The sequence below is a fragment of the Geotrypetes seraphini genome, chromosome 3 (assembly GCF_902459505.1).
Source record: "Geotrypetes seraphini chromosome 3, aGeoSer1.1, whole genome shotgun sequence".
In the NCBI taxonomy this organism is placed as follows: Eukaryota; Metazoa; Chordata; class Amphibia; order Gymnophiona; family Dermophiidae; genus Geotrypetes; species Geotrypetes seraphini.
This window is the reverse complement of record NC_047086.1, coordinates 399,117,516-399,141,010: the sequence shown is the minus strand read 5'-3', so window position 1 is coordinate 399,141,010 and position 23,495 is coordinate 399,117,516. Positions and strand designations below refer to the sequence as shown.

Below are 23,495 nucleotides of genomic sequence, written 5' to 3'. Positions count from 1 at the left end.
CGACGCCTTCAATGATGTGTCTATCATCACTCCCAGGTCTCTTTCAAGGTTACTCACCCTAGTGATCCCCCCATTTTGTATGTGAACATCGGATTATTTTTCCCTACGTGCATGACCTTCCATTTCCCTATGTTAAAGCTCATTTGCCACTTTTTGGCCCACTCTTCCAGCGCTGTCAGATCTTTTTGGAGATCTTTGCAGTCCTCCGTGTTTTCAACCCTGCTGGTGTCATCCGCAAATTTAATAACCTCACATTTTGTTCCTGCCTCCAGGTCGTTAATAAATATATTGAACAGGAGCGGTCCCAGGAGTTCAGGCCTGAATTTTAGCCTACCTGTCCAACATTGCTGCTTGGAAGTCTCACCACCATCTCAAACTGAATATAGCTAAAACTGAACTCCTTATCTTTCTGCCTAAACTCACTTCCCCCCTCTGTGGATAACACTATCCTCCTCCCTGTCTTGTCAGCTCGCAACCTTGGGGTGATCTTTGACTCCTCGCTCTCCTCTGCTCAGATCCAACAAACCGCCAAATCCTGTCACTTCCTCCTCTATAATATTACCAAAATCCATTCTTCTTCTCTCTGAACACACTACCCAAATCCTTATCCACGCTCTCATCACTTCGTGCTTAGACTACTGCAACGTACTTCTCTTGGGTCTCCCGCGCACCTTTTCAATCTCTCTTGGGTCTCTCACCTCTTCAATCCGTTCAAAATTCTGCTGTACGACTCGTATTCCGTGAGAGTTGCTATTCTCACATTACCCCTCTCCTCAAGTCACTTCATTGGCTCCCTGTCCATTTCCAAATACAGTCTAAACTCCTCTTGCTTACTTACAATTGCATTTACTCTGAAGCCCCCCCATATCTCTCCTCACTTATCTCCTCCTATGCTTCCCCACCCCCGTGATCTCTGCTTATCAGGCAAGCCCCTCTTATCTGTACCCTATTCTTCCACTGCCAACTCCAGACTCTGTCCCTTCTTTCTTGCAGCACCATATGCCTGGAACAGGCTGCCTGAATCAATATGGTGTGCTCCATCCCTGGCAGTGTTTAAATCCAAGCTAAAGGACCATTTTTTTTGAAACTGCTTTCAACTCAACTCCAACTCACTGCTGTCAGATACGTATACCCACTGTGTCATTTCCTCTACCATAATCTCCCCAACCCTGTTCTGTCTAAATTAGATTGTAAGCTCTTCTGAGCAGGGACTGTCTATTGTATGTCAAAATCTACAGTGCTGCGTACGCCTTTTAAGCGCTATAGAAATAATAAATAATAGTAGTAGTAGTAACAAAGGGAAGAGATTCTAGATGGGGACAGTGTAAATAATAATAATAATAACTTTATTTTTCTATACCGCCATAGTCAGATGACTTCTAGGCGGTTCACATCGAAGAAGGCTAGACATTCAGCGAATTACAAATGCATGAGGGGGAAAGTTACAGAAAAAAAAAGGGTTGTAGGGGGAGGGAATGTAAGACGGGTGGGAATTGCATGAGAGATTGCTTCGGGGTTGTAGGGGGAAAAAGCATAGTGAGCGTAGATCGGTCTGTTTAGATGATGAATTTGTCAAATTGAGTGGTTTTGATTGATTTTCGGAATGCGTTGTAGGTCTGTCTGGTTTTATTTATGTAGTTTCCCAGCCAGGATTGTTGTCTGTTAGCTTGGAACATGAAGGTTCTATCAAGGAAGGATTTGTATTTGCAGCCAGTGATTTTAGGATAGGCCAAGATATTTTTGTTTCTGGTTGTTCGTGTGGGCTTGTGCAAATTGAAGTGTGTTTGCAGGTAGGAAGATGCTAGGCCCCAGATTTGTTTGAAGCAGATGCATGCAAATTTGAACTGTATTTGCGCTTCCATTGGTAGCCAGTGCAGTTTTTTGTAGTATGGGCTAATGTGGTCTTATTTTCTCAGTCCGAAGATTAAGTGAATTGCAGTGTTTTGTACTAATCTCAGTTTCTTTATTGTTTTTTGTGGGATACCCAGGTAGACGATGTTGCAGTAGTCCAGGGTGGATAGGATCAGTGATTGCACCAGTAACCTGAAGGATGTTGTGTCAAAGTATTTTTTAATAGTCCTTAGCTTCCATAGTGTATAAAAGCATTTCTTCACTGTTAAGTTTGTGTGGTCAGCCATGGTCAAGTGCGTATCTAGTATGATACCCAGAATTTTTATGGTTTTGGAAATCGGATATTCGTGGTCATTTATTTTTAATGATGTTCTTGTTATTTTGTCGTTGGGGCTTGCCAAGAAGACTTGTTTTCTCTGTGTTTAGTTTCAGTTTGAAGTTGGTGGTCCATTTTTCAATTTCTATCATTGTGTGTGAAAGGTTGTCTATAATTTCAGGTGAGATGTCATTTAAGGGGATTAGGATGGAGATGTTGTCTGCGTATATGTAGTGTTTTAAGTTTAATTTTTGTAGTCGGTGACCTAAGGATGCTATGTAGGTGTTGAATAATGTAGGTGATAAAGGGGAGCCTTGGGGTACCTCTGACGGGTTTTTCCATGGGTTGGAGTGATTTCCATTGCTGGCTACATGGTAGGATCTGTTTGTTAGGAATTCTTGGAACCATTTCTTTACCTTTCCCGAGATTCCCATTACATCAAGGCACAGTAGCATGATTTCGTGGTCTACTAGGTCAAATGCACTGCTAAGGTCTAATTGCAGAATCAGTGCGCTTTTGCCTTTGCTGAAGAGATAATAGAGGTGGTTTAGTATGGAGGCTATGACCGTTTCTGTGCTATATCCTTTCCTGAAACCTGATTGATGTTCGCTGAGGATGTTAAATTTGTCTAGGTAGTTTACTAGTTGGAGGTTGACCATTCCTTCCTGTAGTTTTGTGTTGGGTCTGTAGTTGGATGTCAGTGCTGTAGAGGTTTTCTGATCTTTGGGGATTGGTGTAATCAGTATGTGACCCATGTCTTTGTTTAGTGTTCTGTTTGTAAGGGCCATTGTTGGCCAAGTGAATAGTTTCATTTTGAATTCTGGTGGGGCAGTTGCCATGATTTGGGGGGGGACATTTGTCGAGTAGGCAGTTTGATTTGTTGTATTTGTTGAATAAATTTAGGAACTGATGCCAATTTGGGAATTTGAAGTGGAGGATAGTGGAGGATATCGTTTGTGGGTGAGGGTAGAGTTGCTCTTAGTTCTGTGATTTTGTTTTTAAAAAAGTTGGCTAGGACTTGGGCAGATGGGGTGCTCTCATTGTCCTTTTTCAGGATTCTTGTTTTGGTCTTAATAAAACACAATATTTTAAATGGTTGCAATTGAAGCAATCTATTCAGAAAGGGTTCCCTGAATGGAAAGATCTCGCTAAATATCACAGTTTGGAATTCTTATGTTTCCAGATGGACTCAATAGGTCACAAAGCCGCACAGTGGTATAAATTAATATCCGGATATATAAATAAAAAACCAAAAAATGGTCTTAGAGACATTTGGAGCATTGAGATAAAACACCAAATTAGTGCATCTCAATGGCCACGACTTTGGTCTTGGAGGCTAAAATGTACGGTGTCAGCATCTATGAGACAAACTTGGTTTTTTCTTCTTCATAGAGCTTTTTGGACCCCTACTCGTTTACAAAAAATAGATAGTTCAAGATCTAATAGATGCTGGCACTGTCATATTGAAATTGGGACATTAGATCATCTTTTATTCTTTTGTCCATTTATCCTATCATTCTGGAAATCAATTTGGCCCCAAATTAATAGATTGTTAGAAAATTCGGTAGCCTTGACATATGATACTATATTATTTGGAACAACCATGAGAGCAAAAAGCCAAATTTCATCTAGTAATAACAAACTTTTATTTATTTTAACTGGAATTGCAATACAACAAATTACATCCAATTGGAAACAACATGATAGATTGAATTACATGTTCTGGTGGAATTCGGTATGCCACATATACAAAATGGAACTCGCTATTGCAACACACAAAGGATACATGAATAAATTAAAAAAAATATGGGGACCATTAACCGATTTTTGTAAAGAAGGATAATTTTTCCCATAAATAAAACTTGAAAATATCTGAAGACCGTTAACATGATTTCTCTAATGAACTTTTCCCATGATAAGATAATTGTAAAGAGGGAAAGGGGGTGGGTTTTTCAATTTTGATTATTACATACTAAACTAATATTTAAAGAATGTACAATAAAATTGATTTATGTATTATTGGTTGGGAAGGAGGGCGGGACAGGGGATTATTATATTAATGTTAAAATTGATATTAATATATGAGTTAGTCAAGTGTGTATTTAAGTTTCTATTGAGTTTATTTGTAACACTTGTTGTAACACAAAAAAATGAATAAAGATTTAAAAACAGGATTCTTGTTGTGTCTGTTAGTGTTTTTACTAGTTTGAACAATTCTTTGCTATTTATTTTTTCTGTACCTATTTTTTGTGTGTAGTGTTTTGTGCGTTTTTCTCTGATCAAATATTTGTATGTTTTCATTTTTTGTTTCCAGGTTGTCTTATCTGTTTCTTTGTTAATTCTTTTCCAGATTCTCTCCAGCTTTCTTAGTTCCTGTTTATTGGTTAGTAATTCTGAGTCAAACCATTCATTTGGTGGTCTATCTTTCTTTTTGTATGTTTGGTAAGGAGATATTTGGTCTAAGAGTTCTTTACTGAACTTTTTCAATCTTGTAGGGAATTCCTGTATTTCATCGGTTATAGGGCAAAGCTCTAGTGGGCCCAGCAATCAGCTCAGCGGCCCGGCAACCTACCCATCCCCCACCACAACCATCGGGGCAGGAGTGATGCCTCATCTCCCCTGCCGCAATAGCGATACCACCAAGTGCTGTCAAACACGGCACTTGAGATCGCTAAAACGGCAGGAGAGATAACCCATCTCTCCTGCAGCAATCCACTCCTCCCCCCAATCTGATCGGGCCAGGAGAGAGCCCAAGCCCTCCTGGCCCTGCCGATTACGATCGGGGCAAGAGGGAGCCCAAGCCTTCTTGCTCCAGCGATCCTTGACCTCTCACTCCCCACCGCCGACAACGATCAGGGCATGAGGGAGCCGAGTTGGGCCCATATGCCTAAGGCCTCGCCCACAGTAGGGGCCTAAGGCTACTGAACCTATTCCGGTTGGCCCAAGTGCCTCAGGCCTCACCTGTGGATGGGGTTTGAGCCACCTGGGCCAATCAGGCCCTAAGGCCAGTCATTCAAGGGATGGTTGGCCTGCAGGATGGACGGGCTTGGCACCCGTCTGTCTGGCCAATGTTTTCCAGGTACGGGGGGGAGGTCACAGGGTCAGCAAGGGGGTCTCAGCGGGTGGGGGGAGGTTTTCAGCGGCCCGTTCGGGGGTAGTCGTGGGGGGGTTGCGTCAGGGCAGGAGGGCCTGGGATCCCTCCTGCCCGGATCTTAGTGGGGGTGGGGGATAGGGTGTCTGTCGCCTGGGCAGGAGGGGTTGGGCTCCCTCCTGCCCTATCTTGGGGGGGGGTTGCATGGCCAGGAGGGCTTGGGCTCCCTTCTGGCCCGATCGTAATCAGCAGGGGGGGTTCGAAGATCGCCAGGGCAAGAGGGCTTGGGCTCCCTCTTGCCCCGATCGTTATCGGCGGGGGTCGCGGGTCTCCAGGGCAGGAGGCCTTGGGCTTCCTCCTGCCCCGATGTTGTGTGTGTGTGTGACACTGTTGTTTTTGACAGACACTGGTTACAGAATCCAGATTTTAGGTGTAGGACTGGCTCCTCCTTCGTCTAAAAGCTCTTGTGTTGGGTGTTTATGACTTAGGCTTTTTTTAGGTTAATTATATGTTGTTAGTGTAGAAGTAGTAGTGGTCTGGACGTTTAAACAGCTGAATGTAAAGGCAGGCCATTATAAAAATAAAAACCTCCTTTTGGACGTTTTTTTTTATAATGGACATTTTCCCTGCTTCTACTTTTAACGTTTTAGGCCTTAGGCCAAAAGGGGACTTAGACATTTTTTTATTATGCCCCTCCACGTGTTTGTATTTATTGTGTTTTTCCTGAATGTTTTGTATTTGAGTTTTGGTCTTTTGTACACCATTATGGACTGTTTTGGGATATGTGCAGTGTATAAATAAACAGTTTGTATTTGTATGACGTATTTGTTTGATAAATTAGAGGCATTTCCAATGGCAATTGTTTTAACTATTTTTTGGGCTACTCTGACACAAGTTGGGCTACTTTTGGCCATGAGTTGGGCTGGAAATTTTTTTTTTTTTTGCCATCTGGCAACCCTGCTTAGGTGCCTGTGCCAACCAGAATCTTAGGCCTCCCTTCCAGTGCATTCTGGGATGTACTGGAAGTGGCCTAAGACTCCGATTGACCAGATCCTTTAGGGATTCTGTAATTGAAAAGTCCTCTACCACTGGCACTCCAGTGAGATGCAGGATCTAGCATCTGTGGTGGGAGACAGGCAATGCCACAGCATAGAACCGGGATCCATGCCCAACTTTGAGCATGAGTTTTATACCAGCTGAAATCTTATTTAACGCGTTATTTGGCATTTGTTGATCAGAAGCAACATATGTTTCTAAGGCTCTTATGGGAGATCAGCATCTCCAAATACCTGTTATTTGGCACTGCTGCTCTTGTTCAACATAAATTATGTAAAACAGCCAGTTTCACCGCCAATTAAAGGATTAATCCTTGCATTTAAGTTAGGGGAAAATCCCCCAAATTCTGAAATAGTGCACAGATGTTTAGTGAACACTCATGCTCCTCCCATGGCCTTACTCCCTTATAAGTTGCAGAATCAGCAGATCGAGTACAATATTCCACTGCCTCTGAATCCATGACGCAGCAGGCTGCGTTGGAATGAGTAAAATTTTGGCAGCATCAAAATAAGAAAAAAAAAATGAAAAGACTACAAGATAACTACAGCATATTATCACTAAATGAAATCATGTATCCACCTTGAACCAAAAGGTAATGGTGGAATAGAAATCACTAATGTAATGTAATGTAATTGTGAGAAACGCTTTTTGGAAAGTGGCTCTGATTCTGTGCAAAGCAGCTTGTGAGTTAGTTTTGTGTGTTAATTATACCACCTGTGAAAGTCCCAATACATTGATTCCGGGGTTTTTTTTAGAAAAGGAATCTTATGTGAAAAAGATTATTAAACTAAATTAAATAAAGTATTTTTACAAGTGACAGTGATAATATAATAGGTGGTAGGGTGGAACTTGAGCTTTTGAACGCTGATTCAAAAAAATAACCCATAGTGGGTAAATTAGCTCTATATTCTGAGGCTCCTGTTCTGTAAGAGATATTAATCTGAATTCAGAAAAATTTTTCCTCACACTGTTTGTTTTGTGTTGTACATGGTATTTTTTTATATTGGTATATGATACTTATGACCACGGATTTTTGTTTATTTTTTGTTCTACCCAAATTTTCATGCACAATTTTGAGTGTCATATATAAAATCTAACTGATAGTGGTAATGCATATCTTTCTCATGCATTAAAGATATTCTGAAAACCTGCTCTGTTTGCAGTTCTTGAGGACTGAGCTTGGACAAGTCTAGTCTATATTTTTACTCCTCTTCTTCATGCTAGATATTTTTTAGGTCATGAATGTATTTGTGTTAAGTTCTTCCAAATGACAGTTTTTATTAATGTTATCATTTGTTTTGTTTTTTTCACTGTGTAATCGCCAGAGGCTAATAAACAGTTGGATGAGTCAAGCTAATTTTCTATAACAATATTTGATGCAAATTTGATATGGTTATTCCAATAAAACATAAAAAGCAGGACACTCCAGTCTTGCAGGACCCTCAGACCACCACCGAGTAATATAACTTCAAGTGGCTTAATTCTTCATGGTCCTGCTGAAGTTATGTGAATTTTTATCTATATAATTAAAGATTTTTATCTTCTTATTTATAATTTCAGGTACTTAGCTTTTAGTATCTGTCCCCCATTACCGCCAACATGTTTTGTTTTACTTTTTCAAGGTGGGGAGATACATTGTGGTGCTAGCACTTGCACATTTTTTTACTATCACTACTTAGCGATATGAAAAAATGTGTAAGTGCTAACACTACAGTGTTATCCGGAGACAGCAGGCAGATATTCTCACATCCCACCCACCTCCCCTGGTCGGCTTCTTAGCTTACTGCGAGCAGGCATCGGGGGAAGGCATTCTCGCAGGCGTGGTGCAGTCACTTGCGAAGTTTCTTAAAATTTGAAGTGACAGTACACTTTTTTGAGCTGTCAGTATCGGCCTGCCGTCTTTGGATAATACCTATTATGGTAAGTAACTGTGCTATATCATCAGTTTACAGTAGAAATTTTCTGTGGTCAAATACACAAAATTTCTTCTTAAATTTATTTATTTATTTTTTAGGTTAATGACATATGTGAGACACATATTGATATAATACTAAAAGAAATATCAGAGACTATTATGATAGACCTACCAGAGGATAAGCCTACTAGTGTGGAAAAAATGCTTTCAACAAATGAGGTAAGATGAGTATACCTCAGAGGTTGAATTAGTTAACTGATTTTATATTGGTATAATACCATTAAATCTCTCTATTCCAATCCCAGGGCATCACTGTGACTCCTTTTCAATTCTTCAGGGTACCAGGCAAGGCTGCCCTCTTTCCCCGCTTTTATTTATCCTCTCTCTAGAGTCTTTGTTATCCCAGGACAAGCAGGCAGCCTATTCTCACATATGGGTGACGTCATCAGCGGAGCCCAGATGCGGAAGCTCACAAGCAGACTTGCTAGAAGAAACTAGAAGTTACGAGTCGCCCGCACCGCGCATGCGCGAGTGCCTTCCCGGCCAGTGTAGGGTGCGTCTCCCCAGTTCTCAGTTTTCTGCAGAGCCAAGAAGTCCGTCTTTGACTCTCTGCGTTTAACTTCGTACTTTGTGCCTTCTCTCAACCTCAGTTTGTGTTCTTTTCTTCACGAATCGCTGTTTTTTTCTTTTATTGTTTTATTTTTTAAAAAAAATTATTTTCTTCCATTCGGCCACCGGGGTAGGCCGCTCGGCTGCAGCCCATGGGCTTCAACTTTGCGGCGGCTATTTTTCCTCTTATGTCCCGGTCAACAATAGGCTTCAAGAAGTGTAGCCAGTGCCAGCGTGCGATTTCCCTCATGGACCCACACCGTTGGTGCCTCAAGTGCCTTGGGCCGGACCATCAACCAAAGTCGTGCGAGCGCTGTGCTACTCTTCAAACTCGAGCCCTCAAACGTCGTCGCATTTTGGTTCAGAAGCTCTTCGGGATGGATTCTTCCTCCGATCCATCGACTTCGAAGGCAGCCTCGTCCTCACCTTCGACTGAGATTCCTCCTGCTTCTACTGCTTTGACCTTGAACCTCATCAGACCTTCTTCATTACATAGTAACATAGTTAGATGACAGCAGATAAAGACCCGAATGGTCCATCCAGTCTGCCCAACCTGATTCAATTTAAATTTTTAAATTTTTTTCTTAGCTATTTCTGGGCAAGAATCCAAAGCTCTACCCGGTACTGTGCTTGGGTTCCAACTGCCGAAATCTCTGTTAAAACCTACTCCAGCCCATCTACACCCTCCCAGCCACTGAAGCCCTCCCCAGCCCATCCCCCACCAAACGGCCATACACAGACAGACCGTGCAAGTCTGCCCAGTACTGGCCTTAATTCAATATTTAATATTATTTTCTGATTCTAGATCCTCTGTGTCCATTCCACGCTTCTTTGATCTCAGTCACCGTTTTCCTCTCCACCACCTCTCTCGGGAGCGCATTCCAGGGATCCACCACCCTCTCTGTAAAGTAGAATTTCCTAACATTGCCTTTGAATCTACCACCCCTCAACCTCAAATTATGTCCTCTGGCTTTACCATTTTCCTTTCTCTGGAAAATATTTTGTTCTACGTTAATACCCTTCAAGTATTTGAATGTCTGAATCATATCTCCCCTGTCCCTCCTTTCCTCTAGGGTATACATATTCAGGGCTTCCAGTCTCTCCTCATACGTCTTCTGGTAAGCCTCCTATCATTTTCGTCGCCCTCCTCTGGACCGCTTCATGTCTTCTTATGTCCTTCGCCAGATACGGTCTCCAAAACTGAACATAATACTCCAAGTGGGGCCTTACCAATGACCTGTACAGGGGCATCAACACCTTCTTCCTTCTACTGGCTACGCCTCTCTTTATACAGCCCAGCATCCTTATGGCAGCAGCCACTGCCTTGTCACACTGTTTTTTCGCCTTTAGATCTTCGGACATTATCACCCTAAGGTCTCTCTCCCCGTCCGTGCATATCAGCTTCTCACCTCCCAGCATATACGGTTCCTTCTGATTATTAATCCCCAAATGCATTATTCTGCATTTCTTTGCATTGAATTTTAGTTGCCAGGCATTAGACCATTCCTCTAACTTTGCAGATCCTTTTTCATATTTTCCACTCCCTCTTTGGTGTCTACTCTGTTACAAATCTTGGTATCATCTGCAAAAAGGCACACATTTCCTTCTAACTCTTCAGCAATGTCACTCACAAACATATTGAACAGGATTGGCCCCAGCACCGAACCCTGAGGGACTCCACTACTCACCTTTCCTTCCTCTGAGCAAATTCCATTAACCAGGGTCACAAGAAGCAGTATGGGTTTGAACCCACAACCTCAGGGTGCTGAAGCTGTAGCTCTAACCATTATGCCACACTCTCCTCCTTGCTATGATTCATAATGTCTATGTTGCTAACCTTATTAATCTTATGTAAGCTGCACTGATTCCTAGTTGACATTTGTGGGATATAAGAATATGGTATGGTATCCTTCCTGATGAAAAATTGAACTCCCCTAGTTCCTTCCAAGAAGCCCCACCTCAGCAGGAAAACCTGCCCCACCCTCTTCCTCCTTGGGACTTACCTGCAGATCAGCATTGGTGAGTTGTTGGTCCTAATCAGCAGTGATCCTCCTCTGCTGCCTCTCAAGTCTGACCCAGTGAGGCTACCGTGTATCCCAGAAAATAAGACAGTGTCTTATATTCATTTGGGGCCCAAAACTTGCAGTAGGTCTTATTTTCGGGTAGGGCTTATTTATTTCAGATACTTGATCATCTTTCCCTTCCTCTCCTTCACCCTGATTTTTTCCTCTTTCCTTTCTCTCCCCCACATGTTCAACATCTTTCAACCCCTCTCACCCATCCCCTTGTGCCTTCCCTCTGCAGCATCTTTCTATCCCTCCATCCATCCCATTCCCCTGTGCAACAGGAACCTTGCCCAGCATCTTTCCTTCCCTCCCATCCCTCATGCAGCAGAATCCTTGCCCAGCTTCCATCCTTCCCTCCCTCCCATCCCTTATGCAGCAGAACCCTTGAGAACCCGCCCCCGCCGTGCAGCCGAACTCCCGCTGACCCTCCATCCTTCCCTCCCATCTGAACCCCTCATACCACAAGCCATAAATATCTTCAGGTAGAGCAGCATGAGGCCAGAAGCACTCTAAACATTGCCCCAGGTACATTAGATAGATTGTGAGCCTGCCGGGACAGATAGGGAAAAATGCTTGAGTACCTGAATAAATTAATGTAAACCGTTCTGAGCACTCTTGGGAGAACGGTATAGAAAATTGAATAAATAAAATAAACAGGCTGCTTTGCGGCCTTCTTGCCAGGGCCTTCTGTCTGCGTTACTGATGACATCAGTGACACGGCAGAGGAAATTCCCCAACCAGAAGGCCACAAAGCAACCTGTTTAGAGTGCTGCTGGCCTGACACTGCTCTGCAGGAAGGTATTTATGGTTCGCGGTCGGCGGGGTTTGGATGGAAGGGAAGGATGGAGGGTCAGTGGGGGTTCAACTGTGCAGCGGGGGTGGGGGGGAAGCACGGCTGCTGACGACTAGGGCTTATTTTGGGGGGTAGGGCTTATAGTAAGACCTACCCTGAAAATCACGCTAGGGCTTATTTTCAGGGAAACACGTTATTATGTTCTTTTAAAGGTTTGGACAATTTCCTGGTGGAAAAGCCCATAGTCTGTTATTGAGAAAGACATGGGGGAAGCCACTGTTTGCCCTGGATTGGTAGAATGGAATGTTACTATTCCTTGGTTTTTTACCACCGTGGAAACAGGCTACTGGGCTGATGGAACATTGGTCTAACCCAGTAAGGCTATTCTTATGTTAAGTTGGCTCTATAATCCAAAATGGTGCCATTAACTCTTAGGGATATTCCCATGGTACTACCACTAGGGAGTATCTGCATCATTTTGGATTACAGTGCTGACTGTGCAGAAGCAAAAGAGGATCACTGCTGCCCAGGATTACTGCCCCACCAATTCTGACCCATGAGTATTTCCCAGGGAAATGAAGGGAATGTGGAGGGGATGGCTCTGGGGAGCAGTTTTCTGTTAGGTCTGGGCTTCTTGGAGAGGTTGGGTATGTTGAATTAATTGGGTTGTAGGTCCATTGGGGAGGATTGGGTTTGTTATCAAGGGGTTGATGGTCTGTATGGGAGGGGGGGAGGAGGATTAAATTTGTTATTGGGAAGTCTAGGTTGTAATTTGGGGGAGGAGGATCAGGATTGTGTGTGAGATGGAAGTTGGGGTTATGATAGGAGGAGGCTAGTCATAGGTAGTGCTACCTTGGGTAGGTTTTGTGTAGAATAGCCTTACTAGGTCAGACCATTGGTCCATCTAGCCCAGAAACCTATCTTCATGGTGGTCAATCCAGGTTAATAGTATTTGGCAAAAGCCCAAATAGAAGCAACATTGCCCCTGCTTTACTTATGCATAAAAACCCACCCTTGTTGAAGCAATCTATGGAATTCAAAGTTCAAAATGCTAAAATTATTTGCAATACAATAGCATTCATACAAGTTACATGTGACTATTCATAGTGCATAATACATGTATGTGCTTATTTAGAGAGGATGTTCAGCATCGTGGGACCCCATTTTCAATAGGGTTCACCCAGTGATATCTCATATCAGTTATCCCCAAAAATGGGTATACCACAAGTCTGCTCCTTACATCATTCTCCCATCTGTATATTAATGTGCCAAAATCATAACTATTAACTACAACACCTGCATATCAGTGTAATGTACGTATAATCACTTTAAAATGCTAATGCAGAAAAATATCAAAGGTATCATTGATCCCAAAAAAAGGACTTATCTTAATTAGGTGTGAGAAGCTCTATTGCCTGAAAGAGTACCTCATTTTGTTTCTTTCTCAGGGGCAAATTAGACCTGTCTCTTGCATAGGAAACTCAATGGCAGCTTTTCTCTCACATGCAGAAATTTTTTTCCTCTCCTATATTTTTTTGTGTGTGTTTGGGTTGATACAACTGCTTTACTTATGCAGGGAATGTGCTATTAGCCCAGAAATATAACTGAAAGGCCATGTGTTAACTGTATACCCTGTGCTTTAAATGCTGAGCAGAGTCGGGGCACGCTTCTGTATTTTCAACAAGGGATTTGCTTTTAACATGTAGTAAGTGCAAAAGTTACTTATTTTTGGAAAATACTCCTCAGTAGTTCTGTCAAGTTAAATAACCACTCTTGCTGTTTTTGTTTAACAGACTTACACCAAAGAATTAGCAGATGCAATGAACCACAAAAGTATGCTAATAGAAGAAGCTGTGAAGGAACTAACATGCATATTTGACACTATTTTTGATGCTAAGGATGCTAAAAAAATTAAGAAGCATTATATATCAACAGGTAGTCATGATATTTTATCAGAAAAATATTTTGTAATATTAAAAGTTGTTGTTTTTTACTTATAAAAGGTCAACAAAAGGAATATATTTATACACGGTCACAGAGGCGTTCAATGGTCTGGTTGGTTTTATTTGGTTTAATGATGTCTATTATTGAGGCATCTTATATGACTTATTGAATTTTATATTTTGATGTATATGTGGGTTTGGCAAAATTGACGTCGGGGAGAGGAATGCTGGTCGGTCTGAAGCTGGAAAGCAGGGAGAGCTTGGGGTGGTGGCGGTTTTGGGGCCTGTTATCCGATGGCGGTGGCTTGGAGGCCTGTTCCTGATGGTGGTAGCAGTGGCTTGGTGGAGGGCAGGGAGAAAGAAAGAAAGGGGGAAGGCAGGGAGACAGACGGAAAGAAGGGAAACAGAAAAAAAGAAAGGGGGCATGAAGAGAGAAAAAAGAAAGGGAGGCAGGGAGAAAGAAAGGGCAGGGAGAGAGGAAGAAAAAGTTGGGGGAGGGAATGAGGTCTGGAGGAGAGGAAGCATACAGGCTGAAAGAAGGGAAGAAAGATTGGATGCACAGTCAGAAGAAGAAAGTGCAATCAGAGACTCATGAAATCACCAGACAACAAAGGTAGGAAAATGATTTTATTTTCAATTTAGTGATCAAAATGTGTCTGAATTTATATCTGTTGCCTATATTTTGCATTATGGCCCCCCTTTCACTAAACCACAATAGCGGTTTTTAACACAGGAAGTCTATGAGTGTTGAGAGCAGCGCTGGGCATTCAGCACAGCTTCCTGCGCTAAAAACTGCTATTGTGATTTAGTAAAAAGGGAGGGGGGTATATTTGTTTATTTTTGTATGGTTATTACTGAGGTGTCAGTGCATAGAGTCATCTGCCTTGAGCTCTTTGAAAAAACCCCGGAATAGGAATGATAATTAACATTTTCTCAGCGTACAGTGTGCTTTGTGTTTTTAAAAATTTTTTTTATTGTTGGTAGATCATTTTGACTTGGTCATTTTAAAAGTAGCTCGCAAGCCCAAAAAGTGTGGGCACCCCTGGTCTAGATGAACCTTTGGTCTGACCCAGTATGGAAGTTTTTATATTCGTATTATTTGGAAAGCATTTTCCAATATGCTAGTATATTGATTCACTCTGTTTTCTCTATTCTAATACTCAGAGATTCTAACTTCACCACCTCAGACTAATTTCTTTGTAAAATAAAAATAAAAACTGGAAAAAAGCTTGTCACCAAAAATATTTTTGGTATCTTCACATTGGCAGTACCTTCTATTCTTTAGCTGAAGGCATGCTGCTTGTTCTCTAAGAAAACCAAGTTATGTACCTATATCATGAGTTTTCCATAGAGAGCAGGATTCAGATCCTCACATTTCCTCTCAGTTCTCCCCAAAATTGTTCCCTAAACAAGTAACTTTGGAATGGCAATGCAGTGTGGAAAATGATGCATGTGTATTGTAAATCACAAAAACATCTAGAATTTATTCTCTGCTATAGAAGCTTTTTTTTCTGCATCAGGCTCACATATAAGGACTTGAATCTTGCTGTCCAGGGAAAACCCCTGCTGAAGATAGACAATTTGGCTTTACAGCTAAGAAACTGCGTTATCCTTCCTGTTTCCACATACATTATCGCTTGCCAGTGTGAATGTGAGTTTCCTCAAAAATTTTGCTCCCTGACTTTGCACCAGATTTTAGAAAGAATTTACCCAGGACTTTTGCACCAGCTTTTCTTGCAGGTACTTGTATCCCAAAATCTTTCAAAACCACCATACTACAACCATACTACACAACCAGACACCAATATGTGCCCTGCAATCGAGTCAGGAATACCTACTGGAAATACCCTTCAGAGACATCAATTACAAAAGTGTCAGGACAAGAATGTTCTCGGTGATGGCTCCAATGTGGTGTAACTCCCTACCAAAGCAATTAAAAACTAGAAAAAGACACCATAAAGGTTAAGAAAGGAATAAAGACCATGCTTTTCACTTACCACTTTAAGATTCAGGGGGAATAGCAACAAGGAAAAAATAATGGCCAAAACCCTGCTTGGAAAACAATAGTAGAGAATATATGATAAAAACACAGATAATAGAATTATAATGTATATACTTACAATGAATGTAGTATGGTACAAATATGTAGGATAAATGTAGATATTGGGTAAATATAGTAATCTAAAATGCACATATAGGGTAAAGACAGCATGTAAATACTGTACACTCATCAAGGATATGTAAACAAACCATACCAGGATGCCCAAAAGCACCAAAACCTACAACAAAACACTTCTGAAACTCATGTATGGATAACCATCACAGAAACATCTTAACTGTGTACTAAAGCTCAAATATTGTAGCTCATTTATTGTAACACCATTACTAAAACTCATGTATCGTAACATAATCTAATATAATAAAATGCTAGGCCGCGCATGCGCACTAAAAAAAATGTGTTCCCTGATCTGTCGGGTTTTTTTTTAGTGCGCATGCGCGGGTTGTACGTCACCAAACTCGGCAACACAAGCCATGTCCGCCGTCGGCCTCGAGCTCGAGCTCCTGGGGGCCGGCGGCTCGAGTCGCCCAGCCGGTGCTGAGTCCCCCCCACTCCCACTTCAGCTGGCACGGACGGTTTGAGAATGAGGGAGATAACAACGCAGCCAGACGGACCGCGGGAAGGGAAAGGGGGGGAGGGTTTCGAGGGAGCCGGCTGGCCGCATAAATTATTTTAATTTGAAATCTGCCGCCGTCGCCGCGGCTCCTCTCTCATCTTCCGACATAATATAAGTGCAGCTCATGAGAGGAGCCGCGGCGGCGGCTTTGAAAACGGCTCCCTTAGTTCGCTGCATTTTTTTTTTAAGTTTAAAACTGCCGCCGTGGCTCCTCTCACGATCCCGGCATGTGTCAGAGAAGGCTTCCGACGCAGGCCGGATCGTGAGAGGAGCCGCGTAGGCATCTTTAAACTTAAAAAAAAATCCAGCAAAGAACTAAGGGAGCCGTTTTATCTCCATGCTGCTACGAAGGAACAGGTGAGGGGGAGGGAAATGCTGATGCTGATGCACAGGGAGCAGGCAGGCATGGCAGGCAAGCAGGGGAAGAGGGAAAGGGGCTGCTTTGGGGGTAGGGGTGTGCTGGGGGCACATAGCAGTCATGGGCAGGGGATCACAGAACAGGCAGGCATGGCTCAACAAGGGGAGAGGGAAAGGGGGCTACTTTGGTTTCCTGGGCCAGACAGCAATCATAGAGGGGAAACAGAAAGGGGCCACGGAGCAGGCAGGCATGGCACAAAAGGGGGCAGGGGCATTGGGAAACGGGGCTGCTTTGGGGGGAAGGGTGTTCTGGGGGCACACACCAATCATGCCGGGGAAGAGAAGGGGGCCACAGAGAGATAGGCAGGCATGGCGCAAGACAGAGACACAGACAGAAAGAATGACAGACAGACAGACAGCATCCAAGCACAGAGAGAGAAAGGAAAAAAAAAAACAGTCGTCTACTCTAGCACCTGTTGCACAGGGGGAGAACGAAAGAGATGCTGATGGACAAGGGGTTGAAGAAAAGGAACGGAGGACTAATGTTGGACAGGGGGAGAAGGAAAGAGGTGCTGCTGGACAGGGGGGAGGTAAAACAAAGGGAGAAGGGCTGTTGCTGCATAAGGAGAGCAGTGAAGGGGTGGTGGTGGACACAGGGGAGGTAAAAGGAAGGGAAAATGGACAGGGGGAGCAGGCAAGGGGTGGTGATGGACAGCCAAGGAAAAAGAAAGGCAGAAAGAAAAAAAGCGGCTAAGGAGAGAGAGAGAAAGAAATAAAGACAGACACACACACATATGTTCTAGCACCCGTTAATGTAACGGGCTTAAAGACTAGTTATTATTATAAAACTCATAAATCTTAGCTCATGTATTGTAATACCATAAATGAAGCTATGAATGACCATCACAGAAACATCCTAATTCTGTACTAAAGCTTACATATCGAAGCTCATGTATAGTAGCACCATTACTGAAGCTCATGCAGGGCTGGATTAATGGGTAAGCCCAGTAGGCACATGCCTAGGGCCCGAACTTACCAGAGGGGGGCTGGAGAAACAACAAGTAACAGATGACTCAGCTTTTTCTTTTTTTAAACATTGATCCCCCCGGGAAAGATCGGTAATGCAGATTGGCAACGCAAGCCCCCCCTCCCCTGGCATCGGCGGGAACTGTTCTATTGCAAGTGGAGCTCAGCCTAAAGCTTCCCCTCTGCCACAGCTTCCTGTTTCCGCCTGGGCGGTTCATGTCAGAGGGCAGCTTTGGCCAAGCAGCAGCACCGCTTGCAACAGAACGGATGGCGGCTGCCAGTGTGTGTGTGTGTGGGGGGGGGGGGCGCGTTGCCAATCTTTCCCGGGAGCCCTGGAGTTTGGCATGGTTAGGAGCTAGCTACTGAAATTGTCTGTCTTGCTCCCCCCTTTCTTCTCAAGGCTGACCGAGAGAGATGCGGGGTTCTAGGAAATGGTACGTGTGGCTAATCATCTTCCTATTGCTACTGGCGACCTCAGCTTGGGGCAGCCATAGGGACAGAGACGTGGAGCAGAATGAAAAGAGGATTCTCTTAGACTGCTTATTACATGGGGAAAATAGCCATAACAGCAAGGTTGGCAGCAACGTGATCTCCAGAAGATTCAGTAAGAGTGGCTATTTCGCAGACCAAGAATTTTATAAACCAGCTTCTTGGGAGATGCTAATATGTGGTGAACCGCAAGTAAGACGCTGCTTGCATGCACATATTAGCATCTCCACGTATTCACCATTATAGGACCCTCAGGTATCTCCACGTATTCACCATTATAGGACCCTCAGGGAACCCTGAAGAAGACTCTTTGTTGAAACGTGGATTGTGTTGGGTCCTGCGTCCCTAGTGAACTAGGTCTTTAAGATTTTCATGTGGATTATTTTACTTTTATGTGGATGATTTATTGTACCTTTGGAACTTTGACATTTTTCAAATAAAGTCCATTTAAGAAACATCGTCATTCCACAGAGTTTCTTTTGGTTTCTTCTGGATTTTCTTCTCTGTAGATACTTTGTGGTCAATCCTCTTTGGTTTTTGCAAAAAAAGGGTAACAACACGCTTGCAATGATAATCAAAATAGCTACAAAGTGCTTTAGCACAGTTTAATCAGTTTATCACATAAAGTTTACTTCTTGGAGGCGTTGGTTTAAATGTGAACTTGTACTCTGTTGTGTGATAGGATATTTATTCGGTCTATTTGGTTTATTTATCCCAGGAGAATCAGGCAGCATATTCTCACACAAGTGACTTCACCGACAGAGCCCCTACACGGATACTTGAAAAGTGAATTGCAACTTTAAGTTTAGAAAGTTTGCGATCAGCCCACACCGCGCATGCGCGAGTGCCTTCCCGCCCGACGTAGGCACGTGGTCCCTCAGTTTTCTAGTTTCTGCGGAGCTAGAAAGACCTGTTTTCAACAGCCGTTGAAAGTTTTTTTGCTTGCCTTCCCACTCTTACGGCTTGTGACTTTTATCCATTTAGTGCAAGGTAATGCACCTGGGTAAGAGAAACCCGTGCAGAACTTATGCACTAAATGGTGAAATCTTGGTTAGGACCACGGCAGAACGTGATCTAGGGGTGATCATTAGTGATGACATGAAGGCTGCCAATCAAGTGGAGAAGGCTTCCTCCAGGGCAAGACAAATGATGGGTTGTATCCATAGAGGTTTTGTCAGCAGGAAACCTGAAGTCATTATGCCGTTATACAGATCCATGGTGAGGCCTCACTTGGAGTACTGTGTTCAATTCTGGAGACCACACTACCGTAAGGACATGCTGAGGATTGAGTCGGTTCAGCGAATGGCAACCAGGATAGTCTTGGGGCTCAAGGATCTCACGTATGAAGAAAGACTAAAAAAATTGCGGCTGTACTCACTTGAGGAACGAAGAGAGAGGGGAGACATGATTGAAACGTTTAAGTACATCACGGGTCGCATCAAGTCGGAAGATGATATCTTCTGTCTCATGGGACCCTCGACCACCAGAGGACATCCGCTGAAAATCAGGGGAGGGAAGTTTCATAGCGACTCCAGAAAGTACTTCTTCACCGAAAGAGTGGTGGATCATTGGAACAGACTCTCACTGCAGGTGATTGAGGCCAGCAGCGTGACGGATTTTAAGAGAAAATGGGATGCTCACGTGGGATCTTTAAGGGAGTGAACTCAGGGGGGCGGATACTTGGAATGGGCAGACTTGGTGGGCTATAGCCCTTTTCTGCCACCATTTTCTATGTTTCTATGTTCTTTGTTTCTATGTTAGTATTTTTCTTTTCTTTGGTTGTATTGTTTGTTTGCGGGTTTTTTTTTTTAAAGGGGGAAATATGTTTTATTTTTTCCTCTTGTAGGCTTTCAGCCCAGCGGGGCCTTTTCGCTGCTTCCATCATCGCGTTCGATTTAGCACAAGCAGTCTTCCTGTCCATGTCATGCCCGCCGATGGGGTTTAAAAGGTGCGGATGCTGTGCTCGTGCTATTTACATCACTGATCCTCACCGCTGATGTCTTCAGTGCTTGGGACCCGAACACCGTCCCAAATCTTGCACGTGCTGCTCCACTTTGCAGAAGAGGACTTTGAAAAATCGAATTCTTCAGCAGCGTCAACTTTTTGGGGTTGGTATGGAAGTGGAGCCGACTTCATCACCGACACTGACTCAGACCGCACTGACCAAAATTACACCGTGCGTGTTGGCATCAGATCCTCTTTAACTCCGGTGTTGCAGTACACCATAGCTTTGAGTAAGCCGGCTAAGAAGCCTTCCCCTACCCCCTCTGGGACACAGGTCAAAGCTGCATTGAGCAAAATCATGCCGACTTCGCAAAAGTCCCGTAAGTGCTCGGCTCCAATGCCGGTGAGTGCCTCTTCAGCCTCCTTATCCCCGGACCGATTTGCAGCACTGAAGTTACCAGCTAAAGAGCAAATGGTACCAGTGCTTCCCCTAAAGCAAAAAATTTATAAATTGCTTTAGGAAGAACTAGGGGAGCATTTTCAACTGTTGGTACCATCTCAGTTTGCGCAGCTGTCGACACCGATTCTCCCAGCGCTGGTCCAGTCTGAGCTGACTATGACGCTGACCACACCTGGCACTGATACTCTCTTGGTATGGAAGTCCTTGGCATGGGAGTCGAGCCAGACATGGCACCATTCCTCCTCCACCCAGACTTCTCGGGAGCCTACTCTGGCACGGTCAGGGAAGGTTTCATGCAAGTCAAAGCATATTAAACCTTCCACACTGAGCTGATCTATTCGGTGACTCTGATCCGGTGCTACCATTTACCACCAAGGAGAACTCATCAGATTCAACTTCAAGCCTGATGTACTTCCAAAACACTTCCAGATAAACCTGACTAAACTTAGCATGCCAATGTAATTTCAAAAGTTCTCTGTAATGTCGCTGTCTGTATACAGTCTCTTCCCTTGTAAACCGCTTAGAACTGTTTGTGGTATGGCGGTATATAAAAATAAAGTTATTATTATTATTATTATCGCTCTCCTACTAGAGCTTCTTCTCCTGAAAACATTTCTTTTTCCAAATTCCTCCGCCAGATGAGTAAAGCTCTGGATATTTCTTTGCAAGTGGACTCTTAAGTATAGCAAGCAATATTTGGAAACCTTAGATTACAACTTACCTCCTAAGGATATGTTGAAGCTGCCTCATCATGCCTTCTTAAGAGACACTTTTTTCAAGAATTTAGAGTCTCTTTTTTCTATACCAGTTGCTCCTAAGAAATCGGAGTCTCTTTATAAGGTGGTGCCTCTTCCCGGCTTTGACAAGCCTCAATTACCACATGAATCACTGGAATCTACTCTTAACAAATCTTCTAGAGCTAGTGTTTATGCTTCTATTCCTCCTGGCCGGGAGCGATGAACAATGGATAAATTTGGTAGGACTTCGATGGGAAGATAAGACTCAATGGGAAACCAAGGTGGCAAGGAGGCCCCTTCTGGTGACTTAGACAGGCCGTGACCTGTTCGGGCCGCCGCGGGAGCGGACTGCTGGGCAAGATGGACCTGTGGTCTGACCCAGCGGAGGCACTGCTTATGTTCTTATGTTCTTATGTTCTTACGTCTCTACCAAAATTCGATGCTAGCTAACAGAGCAGGAAATTATAATTTTTATTTTTCCTACTATTTAAAGCATTTGCTCAAACAATTTTCGTCCTTCACCAAATACATACCTTCACGAGAGACCAAGTCCTTTAGAAACATAGAAACATAGAACATAGAAAGATGATGGCAGAAAAGGGCTACAGCCCATCAAGTCTGCCCACTCTTCTGACCCACCCCATCAAGTCTGAGTGCTAATGACCTAGTTCCTTAACTCGACCCCCTTAGGGATCCCACGTGGATGTCCCATTTATTCTTAAAGTCGAGCACGCTGGTGGCCTTGACCACCTGCACTGGAAGTCTGTTCCAGTGATCTACCACCCTCTCTGTGAATAAATACTTCCTGGTGTCACCATTAAATTTCCCTCCTCTGAGTTTGAGCGGGTGCCCCCTTGTGACCGAGGGACCCTTGAGAAAGAATATATCGCTTTCCGCCTCGACACGACCTGTGATGTACTTAAATGTCTCAATCATATCTCCCCTTTATCCCAGGACAAGCAGGCAGGTATTCTCACTAGTGGGTGATGTCATCCGACAGAGCCCCGATTCGGACGTCTCACAAGCATGTCTTGCTTGAAGAAACTCAGAAGTTTTGAGATGCCCGCACCGCGCATGCGCCAGTGCCTTTTCGCCCGATGGTCCGGGCGTGTCTCCTCAGTTCTTTTTCTTCCGCGGAGCTGAGAAGTTTACTTCAATTTTGCGCCCATTGAATCTGTTTTTTGCCTTCTGTATTGCCGCGGGTTGGGTTCTTTTGGCTCTCCCGTGCATTTATTTCTTTCTTTGATTTCATTTTTCGACCTTGCGGCGGAGCTTTTCCGGCCTATGTCCCGGCCGATCACCGGTTTAAAAAAGTGCAGCAAGTGCCAGCGCGCGATTTCGCTCACGGACCCGCATCGACGCTGCCTACAGTGTCTGGGTCCGGATCACTTTCCGAAATCGTGCCGGCCTTGCTCCACTCTGACGGCGCGAGCGTTTAAGCGCCGCTGTCTGCTGTGGGAGTCCATGTTCAAGATGGAAGCTGCGTTGGATCCTTCAGCTTCGACATCGACTGATGCTTCGACTCCGTTGGCGAAGCCCTCTGCCTCCCCGGCTGCTTCGGGCCTTCTGAAACCGGCATCGTTCACGCCGGTTTTGGCCTTGACCTCGGCGCCGGTGCCTTCCTCCGTCTCCTCGGAACAGGTATCGACCCCTACAGTTCCACCGGTGGTGCTTAAAGTGCCGAAGGCTGGCAAGCAGAAGCACGCGGCACCGAAAGAGCGTGGAGACCGTGCGGAAGGGCCCCCTTTTGGTGCGGATCCCTCCATATCGGCTTCGTTGCGGTCCATTCTGGAGGCTCAGTTTGTGGAACTCATGACCACCATGGGACCCCGGCTGATTGCCTCGATCCAGGGTGACTTCCCAGTTCCGGTTCCGAGGGGCGGGCCGCCCCCTCCTCCTCCACCGCGCCGCTCGACTTCGTTGCTCGGCGAGGAGGAGCGGCGGGCGGTATCCGGTTCCTCGAGGCGGCCCTCGGTTAGTGCCATGCCTCCCTTGGAGCCTATTCCCTCGAGGAACGCTTCCCTTAGCGACTTGCCTCCCTTGGAATCTATTACCCCGCCCCATGACACAGTGTGGCGTCCACCTTCGAGGCCTCCCAGTCCTGGGCATAGCAGGAAGCAGGACGAGTTCTTCCGAACCCCCTATCAAGCCTTGGGCGGCTTCTGGG

The 23,495-nt window shown here is 44.3% G+C and overlaps 1 protein-coding gene across 1 annotated transcript in view; it reads left to right on the top strand.

The window, feature by feature from the left end:
• The window catches only part of DNAH8 (dynein axonemal heavy chain 8), a 1,666,792-nt gene that overhangs the window by 712,458 nt on the left and 930,839 nt on the right, over positions 1 to 23,495 (top strand). The window contains 2 exon segments of the mRNA XM_033937418.1: positions 8,329 to 8,448; positions 13,491 to 13,632. Of these exon segments, the coding sequence (XP_033793309.1) occupies positions 8,329 to 8,448; positions 13,491 to 13,632 (262 nt within the window).